Source organism: Bos grunniens, chromosome 17 (genome assembly GCF_055505025.1).
Source record: "Bos grunniens cultivar Pamir isolate PY7600 chromosome 17, Bosgru_T2T1.0, whole genome shotgun sequence".
Lineage (NCBI taxonomy): Eukaryota > Metazoa > Chordata > Mammalia > Artiodactyla > Bovidae > Bos > Bos grunniens.
This window is the reverse complement of record NC_141181.1, coordinates 71,890,668-71,909,499: the sequence shown is the minus strand read 5'-3', so window position 1 is coordinate 71,909,499 and position 18,832 is coordinate 71,890,668. Positions and strand designations below refer to the sequence as shown.

Here is an 18,832-nt window from a genome sequence, read left to right as displayed (position 1 = left end):
TGAGTTCCTAGTGTGCTCTTGCTGGAGCAGCTTCGTGGCGAGACTCACGTGCGCGTTACTGTGAATCATCCTCACGTTGTCGGCGCGTCGTGTGGACGTTTTTAGGAAGAACGTGTGTGATGAATAGGCTGTCTCTGGATTTCATCTCAGCAGTAAGGGTGTGCTTACGTATCTGTTGGAGAGGGGGACCCGGGTCCGGCGGTGAGAGCCGCTGGCCCGAGAGCGTGCCCGGACCCCACGTTGCCCGCGCCCCGGGCGGTCTGTCTGCGCCTCAGCCCCGAGGGCCGCTGCCGTGCTCGTCTCCTCTCAGGCGCCTGCGCACCGCAGTCCCCCCTTTACCTTGCCGGGCTCTGCACAGCACTGGGGCCTGCCTTCCAGAGGTTCTGGTTTGCGGCCGTCGGTTTCCCTGAAGAGAAGCACTATTCAGAAGCGATTCACGTGCCACACAGCTCACCCACTAAAATGTAAGATGTGGGAATTATCTGGCGATTCAGCGTTTAGAGCTGCATGCTTTCACTGCCGAGGCCGAGGTCAAACCCTGAGCTGGGGAACTGAGATCCCGGAAGCCTCACAGTGCGGCCAAAAAAAAGATGTAAATTCAGTGGTTTTTAGTGTATTCACAGGGTTACCACCGTCACAAGGCGAGTTTAGAATGTTTCATCCCGAAGAGAAACCTATAACCCGTGAGCGGTTAGTGCTCTGTCTCCTTCCCCTAAGCAGCCTCTGTGCAGCTTTCTGCCTCTGGGTTGGATTTTTCTGGAAAATTTGTGTAAGTGGGGGTCACAGAGCACATGTTCATTTGGATCTGGTCTTTTATCGGGTACAGTGTTCAAGGCTCATTGTGTTGTGCCAGTTATGAAAGAGAGAGAGAGTGTGTGTGTGTGTGTGTGCGCGTGTGCTCGCGCGCTCAGTCGCATGTGACTGCGGCCCCGTGGGCTGAGGCCCACCTGGCTCCTCTGTCCATGGCATTCCTCAGGCAAGAGTACTAGAGTGGGTTGCTATTTCCTACTCCAGGGGATCTTCCTGACCCAGGGATCAAACCCACCTCTCCAGGTGGATTCTTTACCACTGAGCCGCCTGGGAAGCCCTTACATTCTGTTGCTGCTGCTGCTAAGTCGCTTCAGTCGTGTCCGACTCTGTGCAACCCCATAGACAGCAGCTCACCAGGCTCCCCTGTCCCTGGGATTCTGCAGACAAGAATACTGGAGTGGGTTGCCATTGCCTTCTCCAATGTGTGAAAGTGAAGTCACTCAGTGGTGTCCGACTCTTAGTGACCCCGTGGACTGGAGCCCACCAGGCTCCTCCGTCCATGGGGTTTCCAGGCAACAGTACTGGAGTGGGGTGCCACTGCCCAATTAATGGACATTTCAAATTGAAACAAAAAGTTATTTCGTATGTAGAAAGCATGTAAACACAGAACTATATGATAATGTATATTCCGTAAGTAACAAATACATGCTAATAAGTAGAAACTTATTTAAATGCTAGCAAAGAATTCTGTCGTTGTTTAATTGGTCATTTTTGAGGGTTTTAAAAACCTTTTTTTTTTTTTACCATCATGCATACTATTCCCATGGACATTTGTACATAAGTTTTTGTGTGGACACATGTTTTCATTTCTCTTGGGTATGTATACGTATTTGAACCCAGGACTGTGCTGGATAATTTGGAAAGCGTGATCCCCGTGGAGACCCAGCAGTAGAATTGCTGGGCCTGTGTTTACCACTTGAGGAACTGCCAGGCAGTGCGTCTCTGCCAGCAGCCTGTGAGGGCTCCGGTCACGCCACGGCCTCGCCAGCGTTTGTCAGCGGCTGTCTGCTCGCTCGTAGCCACCCTCGGAGTGGGGAGCGGCTGCTCACTTGGCTGTACCTCTGGGCAGAGGCAGTGACAGTCGCACTAGGCGGATTTCAGGTGCCCAGGAGCCACCCGTGGGCAGCACAGGTGGGCACAGGGCAGCTTCATTGTTGCAGTAAGTTCCCTTGGGTTGTGCAGACCAAGGAAAAGTTTAGGGACTGGGAGTGGGGCTGAGTGGTGTGGGAAGGAGGGCTGCCCTGGAATTTGGAGCAGAGACACTTCGGGGAACCATTGACAAGACAAGAGACTTAGAAAAGAGAAGGGGATACAAAAGGAAGGTGAGAGGCTGAAGGAAAGGTTCTTAGGATCTTGATTTTTATACACAATCGACTTAGTGACAGGTCCAACCCAGCTCTCTGCTGGTACAGGTAGGAGTCGCTGGTCGGCAGGGTCAGCATAGCCGTGTTGTGTGTGTCCTGGGAGGAGTCTGTGTCCTGGGAGGCGTCTGTCTGGGTTACTTTCAGTGTCCTCCGGGGGCCTGGAGGGAGCCTGGAGCGAGCAGCTGCTGGGTCTGAAGTCTAGGGAGCGTCGGCCTTGGGCCGAGTGCTCATGGGGTGCGGAAGAAGAAGGCCTCAAGCTTGGGAGCAGGCAGACGGTGATCTGATCACCGAATACGGCGTTTTCTGGAAGGAATAACTGAGAAGTTGGGGGGAGGCCAGAGAGGAGCCTGAGGTCTCGCTGTGCTTCCCTTGTGGGGTGTGGTGGCGGTCACAGCGTTCTCTTTGCTCTGAGGCCTTACCGAGGAGAGGTGGAGCGGAGCCCCTCTTCTGTCTCACTGTTCCTGCCACCAGACCAGTTGGTACAGTTTGTGTCGGGTCGGGCAAGATGACTCTGGAGCATTTGAGCATAGTCTGGGGGAAGTGGTCGTTGAGGCTGTTGGAAGGGAGCTTTTCTCTTCCAAAAGGTCATTCTGTAACTTTCCTTTATTTCTAAGTGTGTAGAAACCTTCCTGAAACAGACCAGCCTCTTTTTTGTGCTCGGCGGCACCGAGTGTAGAGGCCCTTCTGTTCACAGCAGACTTGCACTTCTGTTACTTGTGTGACTCTTTTCCCAGGCCCGGCCAGCGTGTCTCCCCAGACACGATCTTGCTACAGAGACTGCGTTCCAGCTCTGCTGATAGAGGTTGCTGGGCGGCTGTCTGGCCACGGCTCTGCTGCTCTCTGTTCCTCCAGGTCCTCTGAGCTGTGAAACCCAGTCTGTTCCAATCAGGTGGGAGGTTTCCTGTCACGGTTCTCACAGGTGTACAGAACGCCTTACTTTCTGAACGAAGCGTCAAGTCTTACGTTCTGATGGGGCATTTTGGAGCTTCCTCTTGATAAAAGAGAGATGCTGGGAAACACTTAGGTCCTGATGCTGGAGTTTCTGGGCTGATGCTGGGAAACATTTAGGTCCTGGCGCTGCAGTTTCTGGGCTGATGCTGGGAAACACTTAGATCCTGGCGCTGGAGTTTCTGGGCTGTTCTGCTGGTCTCTGTGCAATGTCATGACACGTATTTGAACCCAGGACTGTGCTGGATAATTTGGAAAGCGTGATCCCCGTGGAGACCTGTAAAGCGGCTCGTGCTCACTGCCGGGACGGTTACTGCTTCTCTGCGCGTGCGTTGTGTTGGCCGCTTCCGTTAGAGGTCTGGGGTCTTCTTTGTACTGAGAGAACCGGAATGCAAAGAGTAACTTCCAATCAGTAGTGTTCAAGAAGGAAGTGCATTCTGATTAACTAGTCTACGAATTTTTCCTCATTTTCTGTAACGACATCTAGCTTTCAGACATTTTTATTTCATGGTAAGATCCTTCGAAAACAAATTTCTAAAGCGCTTTCTTGCAGTTTTGTTCTCGGGATAATGCCGTTTCTCTCCACAGATTTGCCTGTAAATGCATCGCGAAGAGGCAGCCCAGAATGAAGAAAGCAAGCAGGAGTGTCGGCTCAGCGCCTAAGGTGTCGGGGACAAGCAGAGTGCAGGCAGCGGACAAAGCCAGGCCCGAGAGCAGCTCCTCAGCCTCTGCGGGCAGCAGGCCCGTGAAGCCTGGGGCCGCAGCAGCGTTGTCGAAGGTATTCGTGTGACGTGTTTGCGCGCACGGCGGGTGTAGGAGGAGCGTGTCTCCCTGTGTTGGGCCCGTCTACCAGCGATGCGGGGTGGCAGCTCACTTGTGAGCAGAGCGCTGTGCCTCCGGGGCAGGGCCCCCTTCCGGGAGCCCCTGGAGCGTGGCGTGGAGGCGAGTCATTTGCAGGAAGAGCTCAAGTACCGAGAAACAGTCGGCTGTCTGGGAGAGCAGGAGCGTGGACTGCGCCCTTTCCAGCAGGGAGACGCTGCTGCTGCCTGAGGAGGCTGATGGGGCGCGCACACGTGCAAGGTCTGGCCGGACGGCCAGTGCGACGTTCCCAAACCTCCGCACGGGTTCTTCCCACCCCACCCTTTATTACACTGCTCTGAAGACTGTGCTGATTAGTATTAATCCCTCATAGAACTGGGTGGTATTGGTGTAGTTAGAGCGTGACTCGTGTTCTCTTTACACCCCTTTGTTTGGAGGCTGGTTCGCTCCCTGTCGGTCACGGGAAGTGAGGTGTTCGAGCCCCGGCTTTGGGGACAGGCCTGCCAGGCTGGCTGTGTGTGCCCTCGAGCTGCAGTCAGATTGCAGCGGCGCGCAGGGCCGGGCCTTTGTGAGCAATGGCAGCAGGGCTTCTACGGCTCAGCCCAGGAAGCATCCTCGGCCCGCGGTTCATCCCTGACAGTGCCGGCCTCCCCGAGGTGCTCTCGGTGTCTGTGGGAGGCTGCTCCGGGCCTTTTTCTGCTGGTCCAGTGTTTGGTTCGGTGGGCAGAGGGCCCCACGGTCTTCCTCCAGACTTTCTCAGGCCAGAATTCATCCTGCCTGTTCTCTGCTTGCTTGTTTTGGGGTGGAGACTTTGCCTCTGCGGAGAACTTGGAGCGCGTTGCTGCTTGTCTGATGGGGAGAAGCCAAGCAGTGCCTGAAACACAGGCTGTCCAGAAGCCTCTGTCCACTCAGGGCTTCACGGACTGTGACCTAACTATTTTAAGGAGTGCCTCGCAGGGCGCCTCTCGGGAACAGCTGATGAGGGACTTCCTCGTGTGCGTGGAAAGATCTAGCAGGATCTAGATCTAGTTTTTCTACCCCAAGGTTGTCGAACCTGAAGACAGACTCATTCCAGAGGCTGGGAGATGCCCCCGGGTTTCTCCTCGCTGGGGCCCTGCTGAGTGGCTGGGTGTCACCCTGTGACCCTGGGGTGATACCGGAGTTGACCTCTGCCCCGCTTCCTCAGTCTGAATCAGCACACTGAGCCATTTCCTCTGCGACAGAGCTGCCTCTCCTATAGGAGAACCGGGGTTTTCTGCCGGCCGCTCAGTTGCTGGGCTGTCTTTTCAGCGGAGCGCCTGTGTAGCCGGGGCTGGAGGAGCAGGTTGAAGCTTTGGCTTGGGACGTGCACACGGCCAGCTGGGTTGCCTCTTCCTCGCTGGCAGGCAGCGTCTGTGCGGTTCATTCTGGAGTGCGCCCTGAGCGTGTCAGGTCTCGAGAGGCATGGGCCCCGTGGATAGCGCCTGGTCTTGAGCAGTGAGTCCTTCTCCACCGTCAGGCGGAGAGAGCCGTGTTCTCGCTGTGTGCCTGTGTCTGTGGCCTGGGCTCCGCTCAGCTGGCTGACTTCTGAGTGGCTTTGTGTGTGTGCGCCCTGGGGAGGGGCATGCAAGAGGCGATGCTGTTTGGGTACGCGTTCCCTTTACTGCAGCAAGTGCTTTCACTTAAGAAGAAGAAAGGGTTGTTGAATAGAAGTTGGGGTGAAAAGGTAAGAAGGAAAGAAGAAAGTAGTGAAAATGGAGAAATTGGAAAAAGCAGAAGGGCTTGGAGAGCCCACAGCCCTAAGCGTTTCTTTGTCTTTCTTCCACGTGTCCCTGTGCTGCTTCAGTAGGTGCCCACTTCCCACGACCCGGATTCATTCCTGTCGCTGATGAGCTTAGGTGATTAACCCCAAGAATGAGGTGTTCGACTTGTAATCACTTAGGTGCTGTGTGCACACACCCGCTCCCGTGGACACCCACGGGATGTGTCGCTGCCCAGCACTCATGACCCACGTGCCACTGTTCCTGCAGTCGTGGGCTGTGGAGATGTGCCTTTTTCTTCCTTAAGAAATAACGTCTTAGGTTTTTCCGCCCTGGGCCTTCACTGCCGTGTCCAGGCTTGCACTAGCTGCAGCGGTGGGCGCCCTCTCGAGTTGCGGTGCGCAGGCTTCTCTCTGGGAGTGGGGCTCTGGGCCCCCAGGCTCCAGCGGCCGCAGCGCGGCTTCCGCAGGCTCGGGCTGCAGGCTCCCAAGGGCACGGCCTGCAGAAGTTGCGACACGAGGGCTCCAGTTCCGTCGTGGCCGGGGCTCTTCCCAGACCAGAGATGGAGCCCGTGCCCCCGCGTTGGCAGGCAGAGCCTCGTCCACTGCAGTACCAGGGAGGTCCCGTTTCTTCCTTTTGTCTTTTGGCCGCAAACAAGGATTGAACGCAGCTCCAGCATGGGAAGTGCCGGTTCCTAACCACTGGGCCGCCAGGAAGCCCCTGAGTGCACGCGTCTCTGCTTCTTATTTCAGTTGTTGTTTGTGGCTAGGCCTAGTAAGATGCAGGGGAGGGCCACTTCACCTTAGTGGGCAAAACTTTTGGATCTTTATTTATTCAAAAAATGATTTCAGTTATTTTTGGCTATGGTGGATCTTCCATACGGTTTGGGCTCTCTGGTTGCGGTGCGTGAGCCTCCTGCTGTGGTGGCTCCTCTTGTTGCAGAGCGTGGGCTCCAGGCACCGGGCTTCAGTAGCTGTGGCACGTGGGCTCAGCAGTGTGGGTCCCGGGCTCCAGAGCACGGACTTAGTTACTCCAAGCCATGTGAGATCTTCCCAGATCAGGGATCAAAGCCCCATTTCCTACGTTGGCAGGTGGATTCTTTACCACTGAGCCACCGGGGAAGCCCTGGTCCTTTGATTTAAAAGCACGTTTTTGTGTTTTTTCCTCCCATAGATCTTTAACTCCTCTGTGTTCTCTCTCATTTCTAGGAGAAGTAAAATCAGATTTCTTCACTTTTTTTTCTTAAGTAATAATTTTATGCCCAACCCAGTTATCTAGAGTACTTGTTTCCTTTTTAAAAAGCTCACATGTTTTTCAGTCATCTTCATAAAGCATAAGTAAATCAAATGGTCTTTCTCAAGTAGAATGATCATTTAACCCTCAGTGTAACCATAAAGTCTCTAGTTTTTTACTTCTATGTTATGTGGGCTTTTTAAAAAATCCCCTTCTTTCAATTTTGGCTTAGGCTACCAAAAAAAAAAAGTAGATAAACGTTAAAAAAATAAACTTCAGAGAAACTTCTATTAGATGTTGGCTCCATCACTGGATCACTTCAGAGCAGTGGGGGTTCTTCCTCACTCTTAATGCTGCTTCTCGAGAAGCTGCCAGCTGGCGCGCGTGCTGGCTCCGCTGCTCCTGCTTGGTGAGTCACAGCCGAGATGAGGGGTAGCAAGTAGGGTGTCCTCACTTCTTCTCACCCCTCACTGAATCTGGCACGTGGGGGCATACGGTGGGCTCCCATGACATCTTTGAGTCCATTGTGATTTTCATATTTTTAGAAAGAAGTTGCAGCTGTTTGTGAGCCAGCGAGAAGGTTCTGTTTCTGCAGCACCAAGGCATGCACTGCCTGGTAGCTGCCAGGAGGTCTTTGCAGAGGCCCTGGACTCAGCCTGAAAGTCAAGGACTCTGGTTAGGGTCAGAATGTTATTTAATCTCGCTTTATCTAACCAGCTTGTTTTTAATCTTTTGTTGCTTCTAGACCAAGAGCAGTGATGACCTTTTAGCTGGGATGGCTGGAGGGGTGACCGTGACCAATGGTGTCAAAGGCAAGAAGAACGCCTGCTCTTCGGCCGCGCCGGCCGCGCCCGCGCCTGCCGTGAGCGCTGCAGAGAACAGGCCCAGGACCAGCACAGGTGTGCGCGCGGCGGGCCCCGCGGGCGGGGTGGCGGGGTGCCGGGTCTGCCGTTCGGTCCTGGGGAGTGTCTGGCCTGGGCACGGCGGTCTGGTACTTCATCTCCACATGCTCATCACCCTGTCACTTGAGGGCCGCTCTCGGCGCCCTGATGCCCACCCTCAGCTCCAGGTATCACCCACACACACCTGATCATCTCTGAAGGATAACTGCGTGTTTAAAAATATATTCACAATGCCATTACCAGGCCTTAAAATAATCACTTCTCGTATCATTATTCAGTAAATATTTAAATTTCCAGCTGTCTTATAAGTGTTACATACATACACTTACTTATTTGTCTGGCTTAGGATTTACCAGGATTCACTTAAGGTCCACATATAGTAATTGCTGGTGTCTCTTAAGTCTTCGTTTTTAAATCTGTGAGTTCACCCCGCCCCTTTTTTCCCTCGCAATTTAGCTTTTGTAGAAACTGGTTGTTTGACCTGTAGAGTTTCTGGATTTTATTTCCTCCTTTTTGGCCATGTCATGCGGCTTGCAAGATCCTAGTTCGCTCACCAGGGATTGCACCCAGGCCCCAGCGTGAAGGCACGGAGTCCTGACCACAGGGCCTCCAGCGAGCTCCCTCTAGCGAGCTGGATTTTGGTATCGCACTCCTGTGATGCCCGTGGCCGTGTTCCTGCGTTCTCTCTGCTCACTGTCAGTGCCCCTGGATTTAGAGCCTCGATGGGGCAGATTTAGGGTCCTCCCCTCCTCTCGCCCGCTCCTTCATGCAGGACTGCCATCTGTCCATCTGCCCATGGTGTCTGGCTGTCTCCCGCTGCCTGACGTCAGCAGCCTCTGATAGTCGGTGCCTAGATCCATTCATTCCAGTCCTGCCTTTCTTTCTTCCTTCATTAGCAGCAGTTGTTTTTTTTTAAGGTCTCCTTCTGTAATCCAGAGAGTAACGCTTTCATATGTGGCTTCTTCCACCGAAAGAAAAAACCTGGAAACTTCAGTAGTCTTAAGATACTGTGCTTGTAGTAAGTGTGTGAAAGAAGATCGGCAGAAACTAGAGCAGGCCCTCCCTTGCTCTCGTCGTTCAGGTTCTTGTCCCCTCTTTGTGTACTGGACTTCCTCCTCGGCTGGCGTGCCAGCTGTGCCCCCGCCTTGACCCCGTGTGGCCTCTTCCTTCCGCCCAGACCCCGGCCCACGCCGACTGCAGCGCTGCGGTCAGCAGGAGGGAGCGTGGACGTCCTTGGCTCAGTGACAGGTGTCACTCCATCTTCTCCTCACCGCAGCCCTGGAGGTCAAGGCCACCCTCAGAGGTGTCATTTAGAGGCTCTCAGCTCAGCGTTGTGAGAGCCCCACGCAGAAGCTGCAGTGCCCCGCCCAGGCCGTGCACCCATTTGCTCAGCGAATGCTTCCTGGGCGCCCGTTCTGTGCCAGGCCTCAGAGCTGGTGATGGAGCACCCTGGACTGTAGGTCTCTGCCCTGGAGCCCGGGTCGTCACCACATCTAACTCTCTGGCTTGTAGGAGGTCGAGTACTCTGAGCCCTCGTACCCCTCCCTCCCTGGCCTTCAGGGTTTCCCTGTGTACAGACACCCGCTTCCCTGCTGGCCTGCCTCCCGCCCTCACGGGCTGCCTTCAGTGGTCACCTCCCGGGCCCTTGCCCTGTCTTTCCCCTTCCCAGCCTCCGTTTGCAGTCACTCCTCTGCCTTTGAAATCTAGTGCAGATTCGTAATCCCGTCTCTGTTCTTGCGGAGAGCGGGCTCTTCTCTGCGAGCGTAGCCTCCCTCCACTTCACTGCTCTGTCTTCCCACGCTCCTCCTGCTGCTCTTCGTCCTCCTCCTGCTTCACGAGGCGCCCTCTGGCTTACTCTCCGCCACGGTGCTCCCCTGGGTTTCTTTCCTGCTCGAGAAGATTCACTGAACATTGCCTCTGTGACTCCCTGGATTTGCTGGCGCTCAGGGCCTGTGGAAGCCTTCTTCTCCTGCCCCATCTGCCACGTGGCCTTCCTTTTCCTTCCTGCATGTGATGCCACGCCTAGCACCTCGTCCCTGTCTGCCGAGGCCTCCAGCACCCCCTGCCTGTGCTCCCCGAGCCGCGGCAGAAGCAGGGGCTTCCCACAGCGTCCCCCGTCAGGCAGAGCTTTCGCCCTCCGCCCCCTGGTTAGCCTGGTGCTGACACGTGAAGAACCAGTTGGCTCGTTAAGAATAGTTATTGATCAGGTCTAGAACTTATTTTTCAAAGTAAAAACGAGTCTGATGATTTCTTTAAGTGTTTGTGGATGAGCACGGTCTTCTTACGTTAATTAAACACACGTCATGTCAGTTGTTCGCACAGGTTTGCCTTTAGCAGTTGGTGACACTGGCTTGTTGCATGAAAGTGTCGCCAGGCCTTAGCGGCGATGCTGCGTTGTTTTCTAACACCGATAAAGGCCGAGCGGGTCCTGGTAAGTTGCAGGTTCTGCCGCACGGCCTGCCTGTGTTTGAATCTTGGCTCATCCATGTATTACCTGTGGGACACTGGCAGATGGCGTATCATCTCTTCTTGGGTTTCTTCATCTGTAGAACAGGATGACGGTAATGAAGCCGGTGTAAATTACCGTGTGTGAGCTGCTAATGCGTGTGTGTAATGAGGATACGTGCACGCTGCCTGTTTGAATAATTCCTGTTACTGGTGCTGTTTGCGCGACACTTCCAAGTGGTGCAGCGGCAAAGAAGCTGTCTGCCAGAAACGCAGCTTCCACCCCTGGGTCGGGAAGACCCCCCGAGGAAGGGGAAGTGGCGGCCCCTCCAGTGTTCCTGCCTGGACAGTTCCTCGGGCAGAGGAGCCGGCTGGCCTGCCACCCGTAGGGTCACCGGGGCCGGCCGTGACCGAGCGACGGCACGCACACGTGACGCTCTGTGACGTGAGCGTGTTTGCGCTTTCTGTGATCACAGCTCTTGTGTTTGTTGTGGGCAGCTTAGGGTTTTGTTTGTCCAGAGGCTGCCCCTCCCTCTGGTTGCCCGTGGTCTTCCTCCCTTCCTGCTTCTGCAGGTGGTTTGCTGTGTGGCTGGCTGTCCCTCAGAGCACCTTCCTGCAGCCTCCCCGGACGCTGGGCTCCGGCCGCCTGTGGAAACCCACGGCTTGGGATTCAAGTCCACGTGTACTGAGATGCGACTCACAGTCCTTAAAACTGTCCCTTCACAGCATGAAGCCCAGTGTGAAACGTCTTTTTTCATTGACAAATAAAGGGTGATTGATCTTCCTGTTTGGAGGGAGCTGAACTTGACAGTAACCAGACTCTCAGGCAGGGCCAGCGTGACAGTCCCTGTGCAAATCCTTAGATCATTCCTCGTTCCCTTGGGGCATAGCTCTGTGCCTGTCTCTTGCTAATGTTCTGCCTTAAACTCTCTGTCTTAATCACGTAGGCACGAGTTCTTCAACCAAGCGGAGCACTTCCACAGGTAATAAAGAGTCCAGTTCTACTAGAGAAAGATTACGTGAACGTACCCGACTAAACCAGAGCAAAAAACTACCTTCTGCAGGTCAGGGGGCTAATGACGTGGCGTCGGCCAAACGCTCCCGCAGTCGCACGGCTGCGGAATGCGACGTCCGCATGAGCAAGTCCAAGTCGGACAATCAGATCAGTGACAAAGCTGCTCTGGAGGCCAGAGTGAAGGATCTTCTCACCTTGGCCAAAACCAAGGACGTGGAGATTTTACATCTGCGGAGCGAGCTCCGGGACATGCGTGCTCAGCTGGGTATCAGCGAGGACCCCCTCACCGAGGGCGCCGAGAGGTCCGAGGAGAAGGAAGCCAGCATCGTGCACCAGCCAACCGACGTGGAGTCCACCTTGCTGCAGCTGCAGGAGCAGAACGCCGCCATCCGCGAAGAGCTCAACCAGCTGAAGAACGAGAACCGGATGCTGAAGGACCGGCTGAACGCGCTGGGCTTCTCCCTGGAGCAGAGGCTGGACCATTCCGAAAAGCTGTTTGGCTATCAGTCCCTGAGCCCAGAGATCACCCCTGGTAACCAGAGCGACGGCGGCGGGACGCTGACCTCCTCGGTGGAGGGCTCGGCCCCTGGCTCGGTGGAGGATCTGCTGAGCCAGGATGAAAACACGCTCATGGACCATCAGCACAGCAACTCCCTGGACAACCTGGACAGTGAGTGCAGTGAGGTGTACCAGCCCCTCACGTCCAGCGACGATGCCCTGGACGCGCCCTCGTCCTCGGAGTCAGAAGGCCTTCCGAGCGTAGAGCGCTCTCGCAAGGGCAGCAGCGGGAATGCCAGCGAAGTGTCTGTCGCGTGCCTGACGGAGCGGATACACCAGATGGAGGAGAACCAGCACAGCACGAGCGAGGAGCTGCAGGCCACTCTGCAGGAGCTGGCTGACCTGCAGCAGATCACCCAGGAGCTGAACAGCGAGAACGAGCGGCTCGGCGAGGAGAAGGTGATTCTCATGGAGTCCCTGTGTCAGCAGAGCGACAAGCTGGAGCACTTCAGCCGGCAGATTGAGTATTTCCGCTCCCTCCTGGACGAGCATCACATTTCCTATGTCATCGACGAAGACGTGAAAAGCGGGCGCTACATGGAGCTGGAGCAGCGCTACATGGACCTCGCTGAGAACAGCCGCTTTGAACGGGAGCAGCTCCTTGGCGTCCAGCAGCACCTAAGCAACACCCTGAAGATGGCCGAGCAGGACAACAAGGAGGCCCAGGAGCTGATCGGGGCGCTCAAGGAGCGCAGCCACCACATGGAGCGGGCCGTCGAGTCCGAGCAGAAGGGCAAGGCGGCCTTGGCCGCCACCCTGGAGGAGCTCAGAGCCACCCTGGCCAGTGACCAGATCGAGATGAATCGCCTGAAGGCCCAGCTGGAGAACGAGAAGCAGAAGGTGGCGGAGCTGTACTCTATCCATAACTCTGGAGACAAGTCTGACATTCAGGACCTCCTAGAGAGCGTCAGGCTGGACAAGGAGAAAGCAGAGACTCTGGCCAGTAGCCTGCAGGAAGACCTGGCCCACACCCGGAATGATGCCAACCGGCTGCAGGACGCCATCGCAAAGGTACCGTTTCAGTAGATAGAGGGCTCTGGAGCCGCATGGAGTGGCTGTGGCACACGGCACGCTTCCCGAGAGCCGGCAGCCGGGTGGTGTGCCACTAGCTCCTCCTGAGGGGATCTTTTTCTGAGCTGCTTGTCTTGGGCGGGAGTGAAAAGTGTTCTTGTAACGACGTCACTTCCACTCTCACTTCTCCACCGTGGTCCTGCCTGTGAAAGGCTAAAGCTGGGGTCACGCCTGACGGAAGTTGTCCCCAGTTCTGGGGGTGCCCGGGGGAGCGTGTCACGCAGTGTCACAGCACCCTCGCGGCTGTATTGACACAAGGAAAATGGAGAGCCAGAATTGCGGTCTGTGGGGCCAGCAGCGTCTGCCTCCTCTTCTGTGGTGTGGTTTTTCAAGTAGGGTTCTAGGAGTTTGGGTTAAGCTGCTGTGCAGTTTGTATGAGAGTCTGTTCTTAATATGTAAATCTTAATTTTTTAAGGGATGACTTTCAGAGATGCAGTTTAGGAGATATATTTGTTGGTGCGTACATGTTGGGGGCCCCCGTGAACTAATAGTTTGACAGTGTTTGAGGATTTTTGGTTTCTGTTTTTAATTTGATACTGAAACCGTCAGAAAGCAGACATCATTTTTGTGGGAAAGCATGTTAATTGTTGATGAGATGCATGCCTTCAGTCTAAACTTTGGAGAAGGGGAGACTTCCAAAACCTCTTCGTAAGTACTGTAGCGAGATTCAGTACTCGTGCTGTGATGTCAGCGCGAGGTCAGTGGTGTGGCAGCGCGCCGTGCTGAGGCATGTTGTGTGATGTCCGAGGCGCTGGACGCCCACAGTGGTCACACGGCCCTCCTCACTCTCGCAGAGCAGTGCCCACTTCTCGCCCAGCCCAGGTGGCCTGTGCGTCCGTCCTGGGACTTAGCTCAGAACGGCGCTCCCTTCCTGACCTGCACCATCGGTTTCACGCAGGTGGAAGACGAGTACCGAGCCTTCCAAGGGGAAGCTAAGAAGCAGATAGAGGACCTGAACGTGGCCGTAGAGAAGCTACGCTCAGAGCTGGAAGAAAGAGACACAGAGAGGAGTGACATGAAGGAAACGATCTTTGAGCTTGAGGATGAAGTGGAGCAGCACCGGGCAGTGAAGCTGCACGACAACCTCATCATCTCGGACTTGGAGAGTAAGTGACGCCCCCGACCCGTGGGACCGTGCACGCTCGGGACAGACGGGGCGGGTGGCTCTGCCTGGGCAGGGTGCTGGGGCAGCCGTGCTGTGGCTGGGCAGGCACGTGTGGGCTGGGGCCTCATGGCACCGCCCGTCTCCCGGCCGCTGTTTTGCTCCTGAAGGACTGTTACACAGAAGCATCTCTTTAAAACTGCGTAACTGTGAACAAAGTCATTTCAGTGAGACGTTAGTGGGGCTGTTACCTTTCTAGATCTCAGGAAAAGCCGTTTATCACCAGCATCTAGTGGTTGCAAGTGTAGGGAGACCAAAGCTACTGATATTTAGGCCTACAGCACAGGTTTTTGTTTATCTGTTTAATTTTCCTCCTTTCCATGAAGATTTTATGGTCAGGTAGATTTGGAATTCGGATTTTGAGTTGCTCTGTTTGCTTTTTTAAAGGATTTTTTAAAACTATTTTGTAGTTATTTCAGACTTATAAAAAAAGTTGCAAAAATAGTACAAGCATTTCTGTGTGAAAATTTGCTGAAGAGTGGCAGTTCGCATGAGCCTCTCACAGACTGTGCTACGCTGGAAGCGAGGAAAAGGTACACGGTGGAGCAGTTGGGCAGCACTGTGACAGGCACGCGGCTGTGCCGCGACTCATCTAGTCACAGAGACACGTGTAGGCAGAAGGTGAGGAACGTCGTGCTGGCAGGACTGAGTGGTGTTTCCCCGAAGACGCCGCTGTCGTGAAGCGCCGAGGCCGAGCGGGAGTCCCAGGCTGCAGGAGTGGGGAGGGCCAGCCCCTGCCCCCTTGCCTGCCGGCCCCGGGCTGCCCTCAGGCTGTGGGGACGGGCGTCGGCACCAACGCGTGAGGTGGACAGCCCCGGGTCTGAGTGCTGGTAGGGACCACACACCGCATCGTGCCGGGGTGAGGGGCGTGGCTCGTGTCCCTAAGGAAGGATGAATGCAGGCGGATGGGCAGAGAGCGGAGGCAGCAGAAGCCGGAACACGGCGCTCTGTTAGGTGGGCAGGGCTGAGTAAGAGGCGCGTGGGAGCCAGGTCCTGGTCCTTGTGTCACATCCTGTGTCTTTTGTAACTTTCAAGCTATTTCCAAATGATAGGTTTTAAAAGTTCTTCTGTACTCTTTACCTGGATTCCTTGAATATCAGCAAATTTTAAGTAGTAATGGCTGCTAAGGATGGCCTGGTGGGGATGGGGAGGATGGAGGTAACCTTTCTGGATGCCTTGGTGGTTTTTCAGTCGCCCATTCGTGTCTGACTCTTTGTGACCCCATGGACTGCAGCATGCCAGGCTTCCTTGTCCTTCACCATCTCCCAGAGTTTGCCAAAACTCATGTCCATTGAGTCCGTGATGCCATCCAACCGTCTCATCCTCTGTCGCCCCCTTCTCCTCCTGCCCTCAAACTTTCCCAGCATCAGGGTCTTTTCCAGTAAGTTGGCTCTTCACATCAGGTGGCCAAAATATTGGCGCTTCAGCTTCAGTCCTGCCAGTGACTATCCAGGGTTGATTTCCTTTAGAATTCACTGGTGTGATCGCCTCGCTGTCCAAGCAACTCTCAAGAGTCTTCTCCAGCACCATAGTTCAAAGCCTTAATTCTTTCGCGTTCAGCCTTCCTCGTGGTCCAACTCTCACATGCATAGACGACTACTGGAAAAGCCACAGCTGTGACTGGATGGGCATTCATGGGCAAAGCGCCGTCTCTGGTTTTAATGCTCTGTCTGGCTTTTCATCCGAGGAGCAAGCATCTTTTAATTCATGGCTGCAGTCACCGCCCACAGTAGTTTTGGAGCCCAAGAAAATAAAGTGTCATAAGTCTGTCATGGTTTCATTTTTTTCTCCATCTATTTACCATGAAGTGATGGGACCAGATGCCATGATCTTAGTTTTTTTGAATGTTGAGTTCTAAGTCAGCTTTTTCGTTCTCCTCTTTCACCTTCATTAAAAGCCTCTTTAGTCCTTCTTCACTTTCTGCCATAAGGGTGGTGTCATCTGCATGTCTGAATTTATTGGAATTTCTCCCAGCAATCTTGATTCCAGCTTGTGATTCATCCAACCTGGCATTTCACATGATGTATTCTGCGTAGAACTTAAATAAGCAGGGTGACGATACGCAGTCTTCACGACATACTCCTTTCCCAATTTTGAACCAGTCTGTTGTTCCATGTCCGGTTCTAACTGTTGCTTCTTGACCTGCATACAGGTTTCTCAGGAGGCAGGTAAGGTGGTCTGGAATTCCCATCTCTTTAAGAATTTTCCACAGTGTGTTGTGATCCACAGTCAAAAGCTTTAGTGTAGTCAAGGAAGCAGAAGTAGATGTTTATCTGTGATACAACGGATGTTAGCAGTTTGATCTCTGGTTCCTCTCGTATGTCTGTACATCTTGTAAATCCAGCTTGTACATCTGAAAGTTCTCGGTTCAAGTACTAATGAAGACTAGCTCGAAGGATTTTGAGCATTACCTTGCTAGCATGTGAAATGAGCTCAACTGTGTGGCAGTTTGAACATTCTTTGGCCTTTCTTTGGGATTGGAATGAAAATGGACCTTTTCCAGCCTTGGCTAGAGCTGTTGAAATTTCGGGTCATGCTTCTTTGTGGACCGACAGGCAGATGCAACGTGGAGCTGGAGCACCTGTGCCCGTGGGTGCAGGGGTTGGAGGGGGTTGATCTACTCCCAGGAGAGCGGGGGTTGTTTGCATCAGCCCTCAAGGTGTCTGGTGGCGATTCTGAGCTCTGGCTGGTTGACCTGGCATTTGTAGGATGACCTCAGGGCTATTCAGACTATTCCAGAGTGTGAGGGTACTGGAGTGGCTTGTGGGACTGCATTCCTGAGGGACGTGGTGATGCACTTTTTCATCTAAAATTTTAGAAAACTTTTAGTTTAACATTTATGTCCAGTTTGTATTTCATTGTCTGAACTGAGAGAGTTAACTGCATTTACTTCCTAAATACAGATGGTTCTAAAGTTTCAGATTAACTTGGGAGTTCAGTGTCTTCTTTTAGTACAGATAATAGCCTTTTGCCTTGCAAACCTTTTGCTTTGAATGTGGAAAGAGTGACACCTTGTGGTAATTGGGGTGATAGCTAGAAAAATGTTAGAGGTTTCCAGGGACAAAATTTTCCATATCAATGCCAAAATAAACATGACATAAACAGGGTATGGATTTTAAGTATAAAATGGCTGAAAATCCTTAATAAAATCTTTTTGGCCATGTAGTTTCTCTCCCCAATTTTAAAATAATTTTTTATTTTGTATTTGGGTATTGCCAATTATGGAAACAGTAACAGGCTTTATTTTCTTGGGCTCCAAAATCACTGCAGATGGTGACTGCAGCCATGAAATTAAAAGACCCTTGCTTCTTGGGAGGAAAGGTATGACCAACCTGGACAGCATATTAAAAAGCAGAGACATTACTTTGCTGACAGAGGTCCATCTGGTCAAGGCTGTGATTTTTTCCAGTGGTCATTTATGGATGTGAGAGTTGGACCATAAAGAAAGCTGAGTGCTGAAGAATTGATGCTTTTGAACTGTGGTGTTGGAGAAGACTCTTGAGAATCCCTTGGACTGCAAGGAGATCCAACCAGTGAATCCTAAAGGAAATCAACCCTGAATAGTCACTGGAAGGACTGATGCTGAAACTAAAGCTCCAGTACTTTGGCCACCTGATTCGAAGAACTGACTCATTGGAAAAGACCCTGATGCTGAGAAAGATTGAAGGCAGGAGGAGAAGGGGACGACAGAGGATGAGACGGTTGGATGGCATCACTGACTCGATGGGCATGAGTTCGAGCAAGCTCCGGGAGTTGGTGATGGACAGGAAGCCTGGTGTGCTGCAGTCCATGGGGTTGCAAAGAGTGGGGCATGACTAAGCAACTGAAGTGAACTGATAGCTGATTAATGGGCTTCCCTGATGGCTCAGCGGGTGAAGACTCCGCCTTCAATGCAGGAGACACAGGTTCAATCCCTGGGACAGGAAGATCCAGTGGAATAGGGAATGGCAACCTGCTTCAGTATTCTCGCCTGGGAAATCCCACGGGCAGAAGAGCCTGGTGGGCTGCAGTCCACGGTGTCTCGGGGAGGTGAGCACGACTGAGTGCGAGCACAGAGACGGCGGCTGATCAACAACACTCTGAGGGTCCCAGGCGGACAGCAGGGGACTCGGCCACACGCATGCATGTGTTTCTTCCTGGCCGCGCAGACTGCCACGCTACGTGAGCAGAGCTCCCTGCACCGCATAGGAGGTCCTTGTTGGTTATCCGTTTTAAGTACAGCAGTGTGTACATGTCCAGTTTTTTGAAATAAAAGTTGAAATAGGCAGCCGTACCTGGAGAGCTGGGTGGCCGTTGGCAGCTCCTGCCTGGGTGTGGCGGTCAGTGGCATTTCTGGAGAGCTGGGTGGCCGTTGGCAGCTCCTGCCTGGGTGTGGCGGTCAGTGGCATTGCGCAGCGTTTGCCTTCTGAGTGTGTGTTTAGCTGGACCGGTTGGCAGTGAGCTGTGGACACTGACCTCTGGAATGTGTCAGCACATCTCCTGTAACCACAGTGCAGGGTCACAGTTAGCAAAGCTAGGCGTGAGCTCTTAGCATCGTCGAACACCCCACGTGCAGATTTTCCTAGCTGACCCTAGAATTCCTTTATAATTGTTTGATAGGATCCAGGATCCAGACACATTTCATGTAATTTCTGTTATAGCTACATAATCTGATAGGAGTTAGTTTTTTCCTCAAGAATTCTAGCCTTTGGGATGCATGCTAAGTCAGCACTTGATTTAGGGGCGTCCAGGAAAGGGAATGCTGCTAACTGGGAGATGAGGGGTTT

At 53.5% G+C, this 18,832-nt stretch overlaps 1 protein-coding gene across 10 annotated transcripts in view; it reads left to right on the top strand.

The window, feature by feature from the left end:
* Window positions 1-18,832, top strand: part of SPECC1L (sperm antigen with calponin homology and coiled-coil domains 1 like) — an 85,687-nt gene that overhangs the window by 19,374 nt on the left and 47,481 nt on the right. For 4 of the 10 annotated variants that reach the window (XM_086346117.1, XM_086346118.1, XM_086346119.1 and 1 more), the window contains exons 2-5: window positions 3,711-3,900; window positions 7,659-7,812; window positions 11,208-12,844; window positions 13,803-14,010. In XM_086346117.1, the coding sequence (XP_086202243.1) occupies window positions 3,748-3,900; window positions 7,659-7,812; window positions 11,208-12,844; window positions 13,803-14,010 (2,152 nt within the window). In that variant the 5' untranslated portion in view covers window positions 3,711-3,747. Of the gene's footprint in view, window positions 1-3,456; window positions 3,633-3,710; window positions 3,901-5,227; window positions 5,418-7,658; window positions 7,813-11,207; window positions 12,845-13,802; window positions 14,011-18,832 lie in introns of those variants that run through there. The other 6 variants (XM_086346121.1, XM_086346122.1, XM_086346126.1 and 3 more) reach the window with 4 other exon arrangements.